Here is a 13,303-nt window from a genome sequence, read left to right as displayed (position 1 = left end):
CTCTGGCTCTGGGAATATGGTGTGAAGTAGCAGCTCTGGGAATATGGTGTGAAGTAGCAGCTCTGGCTCTGGGAATATGGTGTGAAGTAGCAGCTCTGGGAATATGGTGTGAAGTAGCAGCTCTGGGAATATGGTGTGAAGTAGCAGCTCTGGGAATATGGTATGAAGTAGCAGCTCTGGTAACGTTAGCCGTTGGCCAGATCTGGTCCTTCAGCTGATACAGGTAGACATGCGAGGGCAGCACAACACACAGCGGCCTTGTTTCCACCTAGGTGTAGGACGTTCGCCTTTTTAATGCAGTTCAGTGGTAGCCTGGAACATCTAGAATGAACTCTACTCACCAGACTATTTCAGTGGTGCTGTGTTGACAAGCAGTGCACAGGTATAAATACTGCCAAAGTTGAGGTTTAGATGCAAGTCCAAAGGTACAATTGCATGTCGTGCCAGACATCTCTCTCTTTCTCTCCCTCCCTAACGTTTTGTTACTGTTGTTTTGTCTCTCTCCAGGATCGTGTTGATCTGTGCCAAGCGTTCTCTGTGTGCAGCCTTCTCAGTGTTACCCTATGGAGAGAGCTTTCACATCAGGTACAGTACAGCGTATTCTCTTCACACTACGCTGAGGCAGTGTGTCTCGTTCTGTACTGTGCTGCTTCCGCACACCATTAAATAGCACAAACTCCGCTGTTCAGTCACATGATCACACTATTTTATGAGGCACTGAGCATTTCTGTTCATTCACACAATGCTACTGGTAGCTGGTGGTATAGACTGCAAAACGATGCTAAGTACCGTATGAACATCCATAATGCATTGCATCCTGTGACTGAGTCATGAATGCACCCAGACACGGTTTTGTCCTGTCATCTATCCTGGAGTCCAGCTGTGTGTCACCCCTCAGCTCTCTGTCCCCCCCCCTGGGGTCACCATGTGTCCCTGTGTGTCACCCATTCCCACGTTCCTGGAGTCACAGACCTGCAAGCTAGGCCGTCGTCCCCTTCCCCTCATCAGTCCTTCTCACCCCTCAGCTCTCTGTCCCCCCCCTGGGGTCACCATGTGTCCCTGTGTGTCACCCATTCCCACGTTCCTGGAGTCACAGACCTGCAAGCTAGGCCGTCGTCCTCTCCCCTCCCCCTCATCAGTCCTTCTCACCCCTCAGCTCTCTGTCCCCCTGGGGTCACCATGTGTCCCTGTGTCTCACCCATTCTCACCCCTCAGCTCTCTGTCCCCCCCCTGGGGTCACCATGTGTCCCTGTGTCTCACCCATTCTCACCCCTCAGCTCTCTGTCCCCCCCTGGGGTCACCATGTGTCCCTGTGTCTCACCCCCTCAGCTCTCTGTCCCCCCCGGGGTCACCATGTGTCCCTGTGTCTCACCCATTCTCACCCCTCAGCTCTCTGTCCCCTCCTGGGGTATCACATGTGTCCCTGTGTGTCACCCCTCTCCTCTCTCTCCTTAAACCCTTGCCCCTCCTCACCACTCTCCTCTCTCTCCTTAACCCCTCGCTCACATAGCTATCGCACAAAGCTACCTCACAAAGCTACCTCACAAAGCTACCTCACATAGCTACAGCACAGAGCTATCGCACAAAGCTACCTCACATAGCTATCGCACAAAGCTACCTCACATAACAATTGCACATAGCTACCTCACATAACAATTGCACATAGCTACCTCACATAGCTACCTCACATAGCTCTCGCACAAAGCTATCGCACATAGCTCTCGCACAAAGCTACCTCACATAGCTACCGCACAAAGCTACCTCACATAGCTCTCGACAAAGCTATCGCACAAAGCTATCGCACAAAGCTATCGCACATAGCTACCGCACAAAGCTACCTCACATAGCTCTTGCACAAAGCTATCGCACAAAGCTATCGCACAAAGCTCTCGCACAAAGCTATCGCACAATGCTACCTCACATAGCTACCGCACAAAGCTACCTCACATAGCTCTCGCACATAGCTCTCGCACAAAGCTATCGCACATAGCTACCGCACAAAGCTACCTCACATAGCTCTCGCACATAGCTCTCGCACAAAGCTATCGCACATAGCTACCGCACAAAGCTACCTCACATAGCTCTCGCACATAGCTCTCGCACATAGCTCTCGCACATAGCTCTCGCACAAAGCTATCGCACAAAGCTATCGCACAAAGCTGCAAGAAATCCAAATTGTCTTCCGTCTTTTTTTCTCTCTCTTTTTTTCTGTCTCTGTTTCCCAATGAAACATTCTGGGAACCTTTTAAAGAACAGATTAAATGTGTTCTGGGAACCTTTTTAAAGAACAGATTAAATGTGTTCTGGGAACCTTTTTAAAGAGCAGATTAAATGTGTTCTGGGAACCTTTTTAAAGAGCAGATTAAATGTGTTCTGGGAACCTTTTTAAAGAGCAGATTAAATGTGTTCTGGGAACCTTTTTAAAGAGCAGATTAAATGTGTTCTGGGAACCTTTAAAGAGCAGATTAAATGTGTTCTGGGAACCTTTTTAAAGAGCAGATTAAATGTGTTCTGGGAACCTTTTTAAAGAGCAGATTAAATGTGTTCTGGGAACCTTTTTAAAGAGCAGATTAAATGTGTTCTGGGAACCTTTTTAAAGAGCAGATTAAATGTGTTCTGGGAACCTTTTTAAAGAGCAGATTAAATGTGTTCTGGGAACCTTTTTAAAGAGCAGATTAAATGTGTTCTGGGAACCTTTTAAAGAACAGATTAAATGTGTTCTGGGAACCTTTAAAAGAACAGATTAAATGTGTTCTGGGAACGTTCTTGTAACATCAGGTGAATGTTTTATACAAACATTCTATAATCATCAGCACGACTGGACAGTTTTTGTGTCGTGAGAACGTTTGCCACAACCTACCCGAATGTTCTTACCAATTATGGTTTGCTGGGTAGGGAATGCTCTACGCTTGTCTGCAAGGACTCTTAAAAGCATCTGTCAGTTTAAAGAAAGAGCAGACACCTCAAACAGCCTCTATTGCCTGCGTGCATGTCTCAGTCTGCTAAGGAGAGTGGGACAGAGGATTGTCTTGAATTGGCTGTGCTGTACAGTAGGTGTCACTTCTATATAGAGCAGATACACTGCTAACCACAAACGGCAGCTACGTTATCTACTGAGAGCATTCTGAGCTTAGTAGGGCTGTGTTCCAAATGGTACCCTATATTCCCTATGGGCCCTGGTCAAAGGTAGTGCACTATAAAGTGAATAGGGTGCCATTTGGGACCCCCCCCCTAGGTCTCTCTTCGTGGTGTGTTATCAGCTGCCTCAGCCTTCCTGTCTCATCCTCGCTCTATTTATTTTTACCTTTAGGCATGTCCGTTAAGAACAAATTCTTATTTTCAATGACAGCCTACCGGGGAACAGTGGGGTTAACTGCCTTGTTCAGGGGGAAGAACAACAGATTTTCACCTTGTCAGCTCGGGGGATTCGATCTTGCAACCTTTCAGTTACTAGTCCAACGCTCTAACCACTAGGCTACCTGCCTCTAACCACTAGGCTACCTGCCTCTAACCACTAGGCTACCTGCCTCTAACCACTAGGCTACCTGCCTCTAACCACTAGGCCACCTGCCTCTAACCACTAGGCCACCTGCCTCTAACCACTAGGCCACCTGCCTCTAACCACTAGGCTACCTTCCTCTAACCACTAGGCCACCTGCCTCTAACCACTAGGCCACCTGCCTCTAACCACTAGGCCACCTGCCTCTAACCACTAGGCTACCTTCCTCTAACCACTACGCCACCTGCCTCTAACCACTAGGTTACCTGCCTCTAACCACTAGGTTACCTGCCTCTAACCACTAGGTTACCTGCCTCTAACCACTAGGCTACCTGCCTCTAACCACTAGGCTACCTGCCTCTAACCACTAGGCTACCTGCCTCTAACCACTAGGCCACCTGCCTCTAACCACTAGGCCACCTGCCTCTAACCACTAGGCCACCTGCCTCTAACCACTAGGCCACCTGCCTCTAACCACTAGGCTACCTTCCTCTAACCACTACGCCACCTGCCTCTAACCACTAGGTTACCTGCCTCTAACCACTAGGTTACCTGCCTCTAACCACTAGGTTACCTGCCTCTAACCACTAGGCTACCTGCCTCTAACCACTAGGCTACCTGCCTCTAACCACTAGGCTACCTGCCTCTAACCACTAGGCTACCTGCCTCTAACCACTAGACTACCTGCTCTAACCACTAGGCTACCTGCTCTAACCACTAGGCTACCTACCTCTAACCACTAGACTACCTTCCTCTAACCACTAGGCTACCTGCCACCCCTACACTCTAACCACTAGGCTACCTGCCTCTAACCACTAGGCTACCTGCCTCTAACCACTAGGCTACCTGCCTCTAACCACTAGGCTACCTGCCTCTAACCACTAGACTACCTGCTCTAACCACTAGGCTACCTGCTCTAACCACTAGGATACCTACCTCTAACCACTAGGCTACCTGCCACCCCTACACTCTAACCACTAGGCTACCTGCCTCTAACCACTAGACTACCTGCTCTAACCACTAGGCTACCTCCCTCTAACCACTAGGCTACCTGCCTCTAACCACTAGGCTACCTGCCACCCCTCTCCTTTATACTTAAACCCTCGCCCCCCTTTGTCCTGTACACCTTTAGTACTTTTACACTGCCACAGATCAGTCAAAGTGCACTACCATGTGGCTGTTCCTCTAGTAGGGTCTGGTGCCTGGTAGTATCTACTACACTACCATGGCTGTTCCTTTAGTAGGGTCTAGTGCCTGCTAGTATCTACTACAATACCATGTGGCTGTTCCTCTAGTAGGGCCTAGTGCCTGCTAGTATCTACTACACGACCATGTGGCTGTTCCTCTAGTAGGGCCTAGTGCCTGCTAGTATCTACTACACTACCATGGCTGTTCCTTTAGTAGGGTCTAGTGCCTGCTAGTATCTACTACACTACCATGGCTGTTCCTCTAGTAGGGCCTAGTGCCTGCTAGTATCTACTACAATACCATGGCTGTTCCTCTAGTAGGGCCTAGTGCCTGCTAGTATCTACTACAATACCATGGCTGTTCCTCTAGTAGGGCCTAGTGCCTGCTAGTATCTACTACACTACCATGTGGCTGTTCCTTTAGTAGGGCCTAGTGCCTGCTAGTATCTACTACACTACCATGTGGCTGTTCCTTTAGTAGGGTCTAGTGCCTGCTAGTATCTACTACACTACCATGTGGCTGTTCCTCTAGTAGGGCCTAGTGCCTGCTAGTATCTACTACACTACCATGTGGCTGTTCCTCTAGTAGGGCCTAGTGCCTGCTAGTATCTACTACACTACCATGTGGCTGTTCCTTTAGTAGGGCCTAGTGCCTGCTAGTATCTACTACACTACCATGTGGCTGTTCCTTTAGTAGGGCCTAGTGCCTGCTAGTATCTACTACACTACCATGTGCTGTTCCTTTAGTAGGGCTAGTGCCTGCTAGTATCTACTACACTACCATGTGGCTGTTCCTCTAGTAGGGCCTAGTGCCTGCTAGTATCTACTACACTACCATGTGGCTGTTCCTCTAGTAGGGCCTAGTGCCTGCTAGTATCTACTACACTACCATGTGGCTGTTCCTTTAGTAGGGCCTAGTGCCTGCTAGTATCTACTACACTACCATGGCTGTTCCTTTAGTAGGGTCTAGTGCCTGCTAGTATCTACTACACTACCATGGCTGTTCCTCTAGTAGGGCCTAGTGCCTGCTAGTATCTACTACAATACCATGGCTGTTCCTCTAGTAGGGCCTAGTGCCTGCTAGTATCTACTACAATACCATGGCTGTTCCTCTAGTAGGGCCTAGTGCCTGCTAGTATCTACTACACTACCATGGCTGTTCCTTTAGTAGGGTCTAGTGCCTGCTAGTATCTACTACAATACCATGGCTGTTCCTCTAGTAGGGCCTAGTGCCTGCTAGTATCTACTACAATACCATGGCTGTTCCTCTAGTAGGGCCTAGTGCCTGCTAGTATCTACTACACTACCATGTGGCTGTTCCTTTAGTAGGGTCTAGTGCCTGCTAGTATCTACTACAATACAATGGCTGTTCCTCTAGTAGGGCCTAGTGCCTGCTAGTATCTACTACACTACCATGGCTGTTCCTCTAGTAGGGCCTAGTGCCTGCTAGTATCTACTACACTACCATGTGGCTGTTCCTTTAGTAGGGCCTAGTGCCTGTTAGTATCTACTACACTACCATGGCTGTTCCTCTAGTAGGGCCTAGTGCCTGCTAGTATCTACTACACTACCATGTGGCTGTTCCTTTAGTAGGGTCTAGTGCCTGCTAGTATCTACTACAATACCATGGCTGTTCCTCTAGTAGGGCCTAGTGCCTGCTAGTATCTACTACACTACCATGGCTGTTCCTTTAGTAGGGTCTAGTGCCTGCTAGTATCTACTACAATACCATGTGGCTGTTCCTCTAGTAGGGCCTAGTGCCTGCTAGTATCTACTACAATACCATGGCTGTTCCTCTAGTAGGGCCTAGTGCCTGCTAGTATCTACTACACTACCATGGCTGTTCCTCTAGTAGGGCCTAGTGCCTGCTAGTATCTACTACACTACCATGGCTGTTCCTCTAGTAGGGCCTAGTGCCTGCTAGTATCTACTACACTACCATGGCTGTTCCTTTAGTAGGGTCTAGTGCCTGCTAGTATCTACTACAATACCATGGCTGTTCCTCTAGTAGGGCCTAGTGCCTGCTAGTATCTACTACAATACCATGTGGCTGTTCCTCTAGTAGGGCCTAGTGCCTGCTAGTATCTACTACACAATACCATGGCTGTTCCTCTAGTAGGGTCTAGTGCCTGCTAGTATCTACTACACTACCATGGCTGTTCCTCTAGTAGGGCCTAGTGCCTGCTAGTATCTACTACACTACCATGACTGTTCCTCTAGTAGGGCCTAGTGCCTGCTAGTATCTACTACACTACCATGGCTGTTCCTTTAGTAGGGCCTAGTGCCTGCTAGTATCTACTACAATACCATGTGGCTGTTCCTCTAGTAGGGCCTAGTGCCTGCTAGTATCTACTACAATACCATGGCTGTTCCTCTAGTAGGGCCTAGTGCCTGCTAGTATCTACTACACTACCATGGGCTGTTCCTCTAGTAGGGCCTAGTGCCTGCTAGTATCTACTACACTACCATGGCTGTTCCTCTAGTAGGGCCTAGTGCCTGCTAGTATCTACTACACTACCATGTGGCTGTTCCTTTAGTAGGGCCTAGTGCCTGCTAGTATCTACTACACTACCATGGCTGTTCCTTTAGTAGGGTCTAGTGCCTGCTATTATCTACTACACTACCATGTGGCTGTTCCTCTAGTAGGGTCTAGTGCCTGCTAGTATCTACTACACGACCATGGCTGTTCCTCTAGTAGGGTCTAGTGCCTGCTAGTATCTACTACACTACCATGGCTGTTCCTTTAGTAGGGTCTAGTGCCTGCTAGTATCTACTACACGACCATGGCTGTTCCTCTAGTAGGGCCTAGTGCCTGCTAGTATCTACTACACTACCATGTGGCTGTTCCTTTAGTAGGGTCTAGTGCCTGCTAGTATCTACTACACTACCATGGCTGTTCCTTTAGTAGGGTCTAGTGCCTGCTAGTATCTACTACACTACCATGGCTGTTCCTCTAGTAGGGCCTAGTGCCTGCTAGTATCTACTACAATACCATGGCTGTTCCTCTAGTAGGGCCTAGTGCCTGCTAGTATCTACTACAATACCATGGCTGTTCCTCTAGTAGGGCCTAGTGCCTGCTAGTATCTACTACACTACCATGTGGCTGTTCCTTTAGTAGGGCCTAGTGCCTGCTAGTATCTACTACACTACCATGTGGCTGTTCCTTTAGTAGGGCCTAGTGCCTGCTAGTATCTACTACACTACCATGGCTGTTCCTCTAGTAGGGCCTAGTGCCTGCTAGTATCTACTACACTACCATGGCTGTTCCTCTAGTAGGGCCTAGTGCCTGCTAGTATCTACTACACTACCATGTGGCTGTTCCTTTAGTAGGGCCTAGTGCCTGTTAGTATCTACTACACTACCATGGCTGTTCCTTAGTAGGGCCTAGTGCCTGCTAGTATCTACTACACTACCATGGCTGTTCCTCTAGTAGGGCCTAGTGCCTGCTAGTATCTACTACACTACCATGGCTGTTCCTTTAGTAGGGTCTAGTGCCTGCTAGTATCTACTACAATACCATGTGGCTGTTCCTCTAGTAGGGCCTAGTGCCTGCTAGTATCTACTACAATACCATGGCTGTTCCTCTAGTAGGGCCTAGTGCCTGCTAGTATCTACTACACTACCATGGCTGTTCCTCTAGTAGGGCCTAGTGCCTGCTAGTATCTACTACACTACCATGGCTGTTCCTCTAGTAGGGCCTAGTGCCTGCTAGTATCTACTACACTACCATGGCTGTTCCTTTAGTAGGGTCTAGTGCCTGCTAGTATCTACTACAATACCATGGCTGTTCCTCTAGTAGGGCCTAGTGCCTGCTAGTATCTACTACAATACCATGTGGCTGTTCCTCTAGTAGGGCCTAGTGCCTGCTAGTATCTACTACAATACCATGGCTGTTCCTCTAGTAGGGTCTAGTGCCTGCTAGTATCTACTACACTACCATGGCTGTTCCTCTAGTAGGGCCTAGTGCCTGCTAGTATCTACTACACTACCATGGCTGTTCCTCTAGTAGGGCCTAGTGCCTGCTAGTATCTACTACACTACCATGGCTGTTCCTTTAGTAGGGTCTAGTGCCTGCTAGTATCTACTACAATACCATGGCTGTTCCTCTAGTAGGGCCTAGTGCCTGCTAGTATCTACTACAATACCATGTGGCTGTTCCTCTAGTAGGGCCTAGTGCCTGCTAGTATCTACTACAATACCATGGCTGTTCCTCTAGTAGGGTCTAGTGCCTGCTAGTATCTACTACACTACCATGTGGCTGTTCCTTTAGTAGGGCCTAGTGCCTGCTAGTATCTACTACACTACCATGGCTGTTCCTCTAGTAGGGCCTAGTGCCTGCTAGTATCTACTACACTACCATGTGGCTGTTCCTTTAGTAGGGCCTAGTGCCTGCTAGTATCTACTACACTACCATGGCTGTTCCTTTAGTAGGGTCTAGTGCCTGCTAGTATCTACTACACTACCATGTGGCTGTTCCTCTAGTAGGGTCTAGTGCCTGCTAGTATCTACTACACGACCATGGCTGTTCCTCTAGTAGGGTCTAGTGCCTGCTAGTATCTACTACACTACCATGGCTGTTCCTTTAGTAGGGCCTAGTGCCTGCTAGTATCTACTACACTACCATGTGGCTGTTCCTTTAGTAGGGCCTAGTGCCTGCTAGTATCTACTACACTACCATGTGGCTGTTCCTTTAGTAGGGTCTAGTGCCTGCTAGTATCTACTACACTACCATGTGGCTGTTCCTCTAGTAGGGCCTAGTGCCTGCTAGTATCTACTACACTACCATGTGGCTGTTCCTCTAGTAGGGCCTAGTGCCTGCTAGTATCTACTACACTACCATGTGGCTGTTCCTTTAGTAGGGCCTAGTGCCTGCTAGTATCTACTACACTACCATGGCTGTTCCTTTAGTAGGGTCTAGTGCCTGCTAGTATCTACTACACGACCATGGCTGTTCCTCTAGTAGGGCCTAGTGCCTGCTAGTATCTACTACACTACCATGGCTGTTCCTTTAGTAGGGTCTAGTGCCTGCTAGTATCTACTACACTACCATGGCTGTTCCTTTAGTAGGGTCTAGTGCCTGCTAGTATCTACTACACGACCATGGCTGTTCCTCTAGTAGGGCCTAGTGCCTGCTAGTATCTACTACACTACCATGTGGCTGTTCCTTTAGTAGGGTCTAGTGCCTGCTAGTATCTACTACACTACCATGGCTGTTCCTTTAGTAGGGTCTAGTGCCTGCTAGTATCTACTACACTACCATGGCTGTTCCTCTAGTAGGGCCTAGTGCCTGCTAGTATCTACTACACTACCATGGCTGTTCCTCTAGTAGGGCCTAGTGCCTGCTAGTATCTACTACACTACCATGGCTGTTCCTCTAGTAGGGCCTAGTGCCTGCTAGTATCTACTACACTACCATGGCTGTTCCTCTAGTAGGGCCTAGTGCCTGCTAGTATCTACTACACTACCATGTGGCTGTTCCTTTAGTAGGGCCTAGTGCCTGCTAGTATCTACTACACTACCATGGCTGTTCCTCTAGTAGGGTCTAGTGCCTGCTAGTATCTACTACAATACCATGGCTGTTCCTCTAGTAGGGCCTAGTGCCTGCTAGTATCTACTACAATACCATGGCTGTTCCTCTAGTAGGGTCTAGTGCCTGCTAGTATCTACTACACTACCATGTGGCTGTTCCTTTAGTAGGGCCTAGTGCCTGCTAGTATCTACTACACTACCATGGCTGTTCCTTTAGTAGGGTCTAGTGCCTGCTAGTATCTACTACAATACCATGGCTGTTCCTCTAGTAGGGCCTAGTGCCTGCTAGTATCTACTACACTACCATGTGGCTGTTCCTTTAGTAGGGTCCTAGTGCCTGCTAGTATCTACTACACTACCATGTGGCTGTTCCTTTAGTAGGGTCTAGTGCCTGCTAGTATCTACTACACTACCATGGCTGTTCCTTTAGTAGGGTCTAGTGCCTGCTAGTATCTACTACACTACCATGGCTGTTCCTCTAGTAGGGCCTAGTGCCTGCTAGTATCTACTACAATACCATGGCTGTTCCTCTAGTAGGGCCTAGTGCCTGCTAGTATCTACTACAATACCATGGCTGTTCCTCTAGTAGGGCCTAGTGCCTGCTAGTATCTACTACACTACCATGGCTGTTCCTTTAGTAGGGTCTAGTGCCTGCTAGTATCTACTACAATACCATGGCTGTTCCTCTAGTAGGGCCTAGTGCCTGCTAGTATCTACTACACTACCATGGCTGTTCCTCTAGTAGGGCCTAGTGCCTGCTAGTATCTACTACACTACCATGTGGCTGTTCCTTTAGTAGGGTCTAGTGCCTGCTAGTATCTACTACAATACCATGGCTGTTCCTCTAGTAGGGCCTAGTGCCTGCTAGTATCTACTACACTACCATGGCTGTTCCTCTAGTAGGGCCTAGTGCCTGCTAGTATCTACTACACTACCATGTGGCTGTTCCTTTAGTAGGGCCTAGTGCCTGTTAGTATCTACTACACTACCATGGCTGTTCCTCTAGTAGGGCCTAGTGCCTGCTAGTATCTACTACACTACCATGGCTGTTCCTCTAGTAGGGTCTAGTGCCTGCTAGTATCTACTACACTACCATGGCTGTTCCCCTAGTAGGGCCTAGTGCCTGCTAGTATCTACTACACTACCATGGCTGTTCCTCTAGTAGGGTCTAGTGCCTGCTAGTATCTACTACAATACCATGGCTGTTCCTCTAGTAGGGCCTAGTGCCTGCTAGTATCTACTACAATACCATGGGCTGTTCCTCTAGTAGGGCCTAGTGCCTGCTAGTATCTACTACAATACCATGGCTGTTCCTCTAGTAGGGTCTAGTGCCTGCTAGTATCTACTACACTACCATGGCTGTTCCTCTAGTAGGGCCTAGTGCCTGCTAGTATCTACTACACTACCATGGCTGTTCCTCTAGTAGGGCCTAGTGCCTGCTAGTATCTACTACACTACCATGGCTGTTCCTTTAGTAGGGTCTAGTGCCTGCTAGTATCTACTACAATACCATGGCTGTTCCTCTAGTAGGGCCTAGTGCCTGCTAGTATCTACTACAATACCATGGCTGTTCCTCTAGTAGGGCCTAGTGCCTGCTAGTATCTACTACAATACCATGGCTGTTCCTCTAGTAGGGTCTAGTGCCTGCTAGTATCTACTACACTACCATGTGGCTGTTCCTTTAGTAGGGCCTAGTGCCTGCTAGTATCTACTACACTACCATGGCTGTTCCTCTAGTAGGGCCTAGTGCCTGCTAGTATCTACTACACGACCATGTGGCTGTTCCTCTAGTAGGGCCTAGTGCCTGCTAGTATCTACTACACTACCATGGCTGTTCCTTTAGTAGGGTCTAGTGCCTGCTAGTATCTACTACACTACCATGTGGCTGTTCCTCTAGTAGGGCCTAGTGCCTGCTAGTATCTACTACACTACCATGGCTGTTCCTCTAGTAGGGTCTAGTGCCTGCTAGTATCTACTACACTACCATGTGGCTGTTCCTTTAGTAGGGCCTAGTGCCTGCTAGTATCTACTACACTACCATGTGCTGTTCCTTTAGTAGGGCCTAGTGCCTGCTAGTATCTACTACACTACCATGTGGCTGTTCCTCTTAGTAGGGCCTAGTGCCTGCTAGTATCTACTACACTACCATGGCTGTTCCTTTAGTAGGGCCTAGTGCCTGCTAGTGCCTGCTAGTATCTACTACACTACCATGGCTGTTCCTTTAGTAGGGCCTAGTGCCTGCTAGTATCTACTACACTACCATGGCTGTTCCTTTAGTAGGGTCTAGTGCCTGCTAGTATCTACTACCTACCATGGCTGTTCCTTTAGTAGGGCCTAGTGCCTGCTAGTATCTACTACACTACCATGGCTGTTCCTTTAGTAGGGCCTAGTGCCTGCTAGTATCTACTACACTACCATGGCTGTTCCTTTAGTAGGGTCTAGTGCCTGCTAGTATCTACTACACTACCATGGCTGTTCCTTTAGTAGGGTCTAGTGCCTGCTAGTATCTACTACACTACCATGGCTGTTCCTCTAGTAGGGTCCTAGTGCCTGCTAGTATCTACTACACTACCATGGCTGTTCCTCTAGTAGGGCCTAGTGCCTGCTAGTATCTACTACAATACCATGGCTGTTCCTCTAGTAGGGCCTAGTGCCTGCTAGTATCTACTACAATACCATGGCTGTTCCTCTACACTACCATGGCTGTTCCTCTAGTAGGGCCTAGTGCCTGCTAGTATCTACTACACTACCATGTGGCTGTTCCTTTAGTAGGGCCTAGTGCCTGCTAGTATCTACTACACTACCATGGCTGTTCCTTTAGTAGGGTCTAGTGCCTGCTAGTATCTACTACACTACCATGTGGCTGTTCCTCTAGTAGGGCCTAGTGCCTGCTAGTATCTACTACACTACCATGTGGCTGTTCCTCTAGTAGGGCCTAGTGCCTGCTAGTATCTACTACACTACCATGTGGCTGTTCCTTTAGTAGGGCCTAGTGCCTGCTAGTATCTACTACACTACCATGGCTGTTCCTTTAGTAGGGTCTAGTGCCTGCTAGTATCTACTACACGACCATGGCTGTTCCTCTAGT

General features: G+C 48.5%; 1 protein-coding gene across 1 annotated transcript in view; it reads left to right on the top strand.

Moving 5' to 3' along the window:
- The window catches only part of LOC115116142 (CDK5 and ABL1 enzyme substrate 2-like), a 101,565-nt gene that overhangs the window by 33,426 nt on the left and 54,836 nt on the right, over positions 1–13,303 (top strand). Inside the window, exon 3 of the mRNA XM_065020965.1 lies at positions 508–585. Coding sequence (XP_064877037.1) covers positions 508–585 — 78 coding nt within the window. The remainder of the gene's footprint in view (positions 1–507; positions 586–13,303) is intronic.

Source organism: Oncorhynchus nerka, linkage group LG7 (assembly GCF_034236695.1).
Source record: "Oncorhynchus nerka isolate Pitt River linkage group LG7, Oner_Uvic_2.0, whole genome shotgun sequence".
NCBI classification, from domain to species: domain Eukaryota; kingdom Metazoa; phylum Chordata; class Actinopteri; order Salmoniformes; family Salmonidae; genus Oncorhynchus; species Oncorhynchus nerka.
This window is presented reverse-complemented; position numbering and strand designations above follow the sequence as displayed.